Raw genomic sequence first — 6,501 nt, forward strand, 5'->3', positions numbered from 1 at the left:
TTTCCTGATTTCTTCTATAATTTGCACATGACTAGATGCTACCAAAACCTGCAATCTCAAACGGTCCGTCCTTAGTGAGTATACACATAAAGAAGAAAAAAATAGAAGGTAGAACCTTTAAAACTTTATTTGAAAACAATCAAACAAGTGAACAGGGTTCTGCAATTTTTTTTTTTTTTTTTTTTGAATAATTTTTTCCAGACTTCAGTTTTCTAAATATTCATCTCCTTCTTCAGCCTCTGCTTCTACTGAGTCTACACCAACTTCTTCATAATCTTTCTCGAGGGCAGCCAGATCTTCCCGGGCTTCAGAGAATTCTCCTTCCTCCATTCCTTCCCCAACATACCAATGTACAAAGGCACGCTTAGCATACATGAGATCGAATTTGTGGTCGAGGCGAGCCCATGCTTCAGCAATAGCAGTTGTGTTACTCAGCATACACACAGCGCGCTGCACCTTTGCAAGGTCACCACCTGGCACCACAGTTGGAGGCTGGTAGTTAATGCCCACCTTCAAGAAAACAAATGAAAACTTTCCTTATGAGTGCTAAGGCTTAAAGACTTATTTCTGTTAACAATTAAAAATCAACACGGTTATGAACAAATGAAATAGCTTACAGTAATTTTGTACTTCATCAAAATATTTAACAGGGACATTACAACATTGCAGAATGACTGTTACCTCTCAGTACTATACAATTCCTAGTAATTCAAACATCAAGCACTTAAGAAGCTGTGTAAGTACCTTGAATCCAGTTGGGCACCAATCCACAAATTGAATGGTACGTTTAGTCTTGATAGTAGCAATAGCTGCATTGACGTCTTTGGGAACAACATCACCTCTATATAACATACAGCAGGCCATGTACTTGCCATGGCGAGGGTCGCATTTTACCATCTGGTTGGCTGGTTCAAAACAAGCATTGGTAATTTCAGCCACAGACAACTGCTCATGATACGCTTTTTCAGCAGAGATGACAGGGGCGTATGTTACCAGGGGGAAATGGATTCGTGGGTATGGAACAAGGTTAGTTTGAAATTCTGTCAGATCTACATTGAGGGCTCCATCAAAACGCAGCGAAGCTGTGATGGATGAAACAATTTGCCCAATTAATCGGTTTAAATTGGTATAAGTAGGACGTTCAATGTCAAGGTTACGACGACATATATCGTAAATGGCTTCATTATCTACCATGAAGGCACAGTCTGAATGCTCTAATGTTGTGTGGGTAGTTAGAATTGAGTTGTAAGGTTCCACTACAGCAGTGGAAACTTGCGGTGCTGGATAAATCGCAAACTCTAGTTTAGATTTTTTGCCGTAGTCAACAGAGAGCCTTTCCATGAGCAGAGATGCAAACCCTGAACCAGTGCCTCCTCCAAAACTATGAAAGATAAGGAAACCTTGCAGCCCTGTGCACAGATCAGCCTATAATGGGGTGGGAAAAAAGTGGGAGAAAAAAAAAAAGTTATTGATGATTTTGGAGAAAGCAGTATTAAAATAATCATTCAAAAGCATTTCTTTCTTAAGTTTGTTAGTTTTAGATTGTTGTAATAAAACCCCAGCATTCTTGAAAGGTGGTCTTCCTTTTTTCTTGCGTGTCTTTTACTCAAAAGTTATGCCTCTGCATAACTTTTTCTGAATAGGAGTATTTTAGTATTTAAAAGTTGCTTTATTGTCTTTGATGCCATTTTAATACTACTGTAAGCAAGAGCAGCTGTGCACTACTGTGACAAGTCACTATAAATTACAGCTGGGTTACAGCTTTAAGAATCTGTTATGTTCCAATTCTAGCTTTCAGCAAGTATCAAGTAGATGTTGAAATCAAGAGGGGTTTTATTTTTGTAATTTTAAATAGACAATCACTATTTCACTTTGAATCATATCATCCTACATGAGTTTCTCACAGTGCAACGTCAAGATAAAAAAAACTCGAGAAGTAATTAAAATTGCTAAGCATTCAACCAAAACCTGAGGTTCAGGGTACTAGAAATATTTTGCATGACACATAATGGCATGATTCAAACTGAAAATAACAAACAAACAAAAAAGTATAACAACGTTGTTACACTTGTTTAAGGCTTTTATAATATGTTTCTGAGGTATCCTTAAAATACTTTCAAATAATGGTATTTCAGAGCCTACAGAATTTTAAGTTTTACTGACTGAATTTTTATTTAACTGGGGGGGGGAGGGGAGTTTTGTTTTCTTTTGTTTTAAACAATCAATTATGCACAAAATTCTTAGGGAAAAAACATAGCAACCCATCCTTATAGATAGCTATAGAGCTATATCAATTATTTTTAATACTGACTTGTAGCATGAATTCCTACCAGTTTGCGAATGCGGTCTAGCACTAGATCAACAATCTCTTTTCCAATGGTATAATGGCCTCTGGCATAATTATTGGCTGCATCTTCTTTCCCAGTAATGAGCTGCTCAGGATGGAATAACTGCCTATATGTGCCTGTACGTACTTCATCTACAAAGAAACAAAATACCACAACATAAATTTGATCTGTTCAGTTGTACGTGTACTGCTTAGTGACTACGCACCAAGTGCACGTCAAGAGTGTAAACAGCATCCCTGACTATACGCAGCTTGTCTGACTAGCCTAAGAAGTTGGCACAACTTCAGCCCCTTTGTTTAGGGGAAAACATCAGGCACTCACAAAGCAGCATTTGTACCTGAGACCAGAGAGGTCACTTAGAAAACTACATTACAAGTACAAACAAGATGTACTTGATTACAAGTACAGACAACAAAACTCTGGATGCAGTGCAGCAGTCTAAAGATTATCCAAACTGTAAAAAAGTTCTAATGTTTTCCAAATGTTGTTACCTGTAGACCATTATTTAATTTATTTCAAATAACAATAACCTCAAATGGCAAAATGGCATCCAGACACACATCTTTTAAAATCTATAGTGTTCTGAACAAACAAAAAAGACTGTAGGGAATCTTCACTTTTACACTGAAGATCTTTAATGTTGGGTACATACCAACTACGGTTGGCTCTAGGTCCACAAACACTGCTCTGGGAACATGTTTACCAGCTCCTGTCTCACTGAAGAAAGTGTTAAATGAATCATCTCCACCTCCGATAGTTTTATCGCTAGGCATTTGACCATCAGGCTGGATCCCATGTTCAAGACAATACAATTCCCAACATGCATTGCCAATCTGAACACCAGCCTGACCAACGTGGATGGATATGCATTCACGCTGCAAATTAAAAACAGAACAATAATAATGAGATATGGAGCTACCTGTCTTCTATATTTTACTCTCATAATAACTAGCTATCTGTGGGCTGTATCCTTCCATGATATTTCTCTGCTGCAGTATTTCCTGGTTGCTCGAGTGACAATTTAACTGATCGAGTTGCCTGCTGCTGCTGGCAAGACTCTACTCACCTTAGTTGACCTGGGCTGACTTTGAGAATATTGGAAGATCTTAAAGACAACGTAGTCTCTATGAACACATAGGGTCAATACAAATTCATCATCCCTTACCATGCTGCCACATATATTATATCTTTAGTATTCTGCCTAGTGTCTTTTTCACCTTCCTTGAGTTTTGGAAGAATTCTTTATGTAATATCCCCAAATGTCCTTGATTTGTTGCCAAATCATATACTGGGTAACTGTTGCAGGAATCTTTCCTGCACAGGACCACTTAGTACGTTTTCCTTTATAATAAGCATAGCGATATCTAGCCCCTGCCAACTCATACATATTTGAGTTCCTCTGTGAAATCATCCGAGAGTCCCAATCAAATGTCATCTGCCCATTTTTAGCCAGCTCCTTTGATTCTAAGCAACCGTGCCCTGTACCTTTAATCTCTCAATACCTCGATTTTGTCTTACACCCGAGATGGAAATAAGCTGTTTTTCTAGCTTACTGTTACAGTATATCTAGGAAAAAGCAGAGGTGGAAAAGAAAAAGTAGGGTGTCTGGGCTGCTCTTTCCTGTTCTCTTGATAGCTTCATCAAAACTTGTATCCTTGATTCCATGTTTTAGTTCTCACCCCCGTGGTTCTGTCAGAAGTCTTTTGCCAGCGAGACTAACTCTGTGCTTACTTCCGCTTCCACTCAGTGGGCACCAAGTTTCCAAAGCTTTCACACCGCCTGCTTCCCGTTCCCTGGTGCGTAACTGCCATGCTGCTCCCACAGCCGGCGCGAGAGGATCCTACCAACAGCCACCACTCCCGCCCCCTCACCACTGCCCTCTCAGGAGCACGCGGTGCCACGCCGCGGGCTGCCGGCCGTGCCCCTCCCCGCCGATTGGCTACGCGCAAGCCTCTACGGCTTTGCACGCCACGACAACCCAGAAATGGCGGAACGATCCGCGTGGCTGTTGCCATGCTCTTTCCCGACGTCTCTCTGCCGCCTGGGCCGCGTTGCAGTCTGCCCCTCACCTCCCCGCGCGGGAGGCGCCCACTACGAACAGGCTTCCGTTGCTTTTCTACGCGTCTCGTCTTACTAGCCGCCGGCCAGTCTCTATGCCTCGCCTCCCCTGAACTAACTCCTACGCTAATTTCTCTCCTCCTCCCCGATCCTTCTGCCTTGCCGCTACCGCGGGGACTTCACGCAGAGACTGCCCGCAAGTCCTGCCGCAGCACGTGCAGTCATTAACCCCCCAGACTGCCGCAGCAGAAGCGCTCCCAAATACCCTTCCTCTCCCCAGCCGCGAGGATCCCGTTCCCCACCATGATGCCTTGCTAAGCTGAGGAGCTCCGGCTGCCCCGCACCAGGTCCACCGCCGCCTGCCGAGCAGCACCAACTGTCGACGGCTAACCGCCTCGAGCCCCACGCCCTCGCCTGCTGGCTCCCTATTGGCTGTTACCCGGGCCGTCCAGAGGCGAACGGAGACCGCTGATTAGCCGAGGGCGCTCTTCTCCCCACGTGGGGTGATGATTGCCGCATGCTCTCCTGGAAGCCCGCGAGCAGGGCTGGCTGCAGAGGGCGGGGCTCGAGCCGCAGTGGGTGCGGGGCTCAGCTCGAGGCGCTGAACTGGGCTGTCGGGAGGCGCCTCAGGGCGGGGTGGGGGTACCCTCTGTCGTGAGGGCTGTGGGGAAAGTCCAACGCCGGCTCGCCGTGGGCGGCTGCGCTTGCACCGGCTCTGGAGGCTGCTGGGGCCAGTGGCTGGAGGTGGGGACGGCTGCGAAGCGCCGGCTTGACTGCAGCGCGCTTCTGTGACGGCCGTTTTCGAGGCCGCGAGGAGGCTGCTGCCTGTCAGGGGAACGGCATGAGTACCTCGCGCAGCTCCGGACGGGGAGGGGAGACCTCTGCCAGCCTGGAAATCCCTCTTGGCAGAAAAAGACCGGTAGCTGGATAGGTGAAGGTGGATGTCCAGAGTTGAAGTGAGCACACTCAGTTGCTTTCTGGAGTAGCAGCCATGCCACAGGTGGTTTGGGGTTTTTTCCCCCTTTCTTTCCTCTTTCGCTGTTCCCTTTCTGTCAAAACTTACTTCTTTTCCAGTGGTCAACATATCCCCTGTAATGCTCCCCATGTAGCATTCCTGCATGGAGGTTTTTCCTGGTGGAATGCCGTATGAATTTTTTGACTAGCAGCAGAGAAGAATTTTTCTATACCGTTAGTTCTGCCTAACAGGCCAACAGAAATCTCACAGAAGTCTAGCTAGAAGTCTTCATTTATTTTAATGTGCTTCTAGTCAAGATTGGACAGGAAGGCATTACAATCAAATAGTCCTTTTTTTTTCTATAGAGACTTTTTTTTAAACTTAGGCATAACTTATTAACAGCCTTGTACAATAGAAAGATTCAGTTTAGATTATTATCTTTATGACAGAGTGAATGAAAGTTGAAGAAAAAGCTTACTTTGTTGAGAGAGCTGCCTGAAAGTTGAAATGGGAAAAGAAATTCCACGTGTTATTATAAATGTCAACCTATTCACATTCTGTTCCTGTAAACTGTATCCTTGCCCTGTATTTAAAAAATGTTGTGCTGGGCAAAAGATGTTCTCTGTTTCAGGGGTCTGCCCACAAGGTTTGATTTCAGGTTATTGGGGGTAGTTAAGTTCTGTTTCTCTGAAAAATACAGGCTATGTATCTGTGGTTCTAGGAGAAAACAAAACCTTTCAAAAGAAGCTACAAAACTCAGTAGTGTTTTGTTGTTGTTTTTTTTTTAGAGATGGAAGCTAGCATATTTTTCTATGAGATCTTAGTTGTTCCAATGCAAGTTTTATGCAATTTTTTATGAGGTTTTCCATAATTTAGCACCAATTGCATTTAAAGCTACATCTGAGGGAGCAATTTAAAACTGAGATCAATGCCTGGTTCCTGCTATTGTTTTGAATTTTTTTTTTTTAACCTTTTTAGAAAAGCAGTTTATACCTGCTGTCTTGGTTTCAGCAGGGATAGAGTTAATTTCCTTCCTAGTAGCTGGTACAGTGCTGTGTTTTGGATTTAGGACAGAACAAAGTTGATAACACACCGATGTTTTAGTTGTTGCTAGGCAATGCTTACACTAGTCAAGGACTT

General features: G+C 43.6%; 1 protein-coding gene across 1 annotated transcript in view; it reads right to left on the bottom strand.

Moving 5' to 3' along the window:
• Positions 1–200: 200 nt before the first annotated feature.
• The window catches only part of LOC103903125 (tubulin alpha-3 chain), a 14,000-nt gene continuing 7,699 nt past the window's right edge, over positions 201–6,501 (bottom strand). The window contains exons 2-5 of the mRNA XM_009284265.1: positions 3,001–3,223; positions 2,331–2,479; positions 745–1,425; positions 201–510 (exon numbers count right to left, since the gene is read on the bottom strand). Of these exons, the coding sequence (XP_009282540.1) occupies positions 205–510; positions 745–1,425; positions 2,331–2,479; positions 3,001–3,121 (1,257 nt within the window). The 5' untranslated portion in view covers positions 3,122–3,223 and the 3' untranslated portion in view covers positions 201–204. The remainder of the gene's footprint in view (positions 511–744; positions 1,426–2,330; positions 2,480–3,000; positions 3,224–6,501) is intronic.

Source organism: Aptenodytes forsteri, unplaced genomic scaffold, assembly GCF_000699145.1.
Source record: "Aptenodytes forsteri isolate BGI_AS27 unplaced genomic scaffold, ASM69914v1 Scaffold278, whole genome shotgun sequence".
Taxonomy (NCBI): Eukaryota; Metazoa; Chordata; class Aves; order Sphenisciformes; family Spheniscidae; genus Aptenodytes; species Aptenodytes forsteri.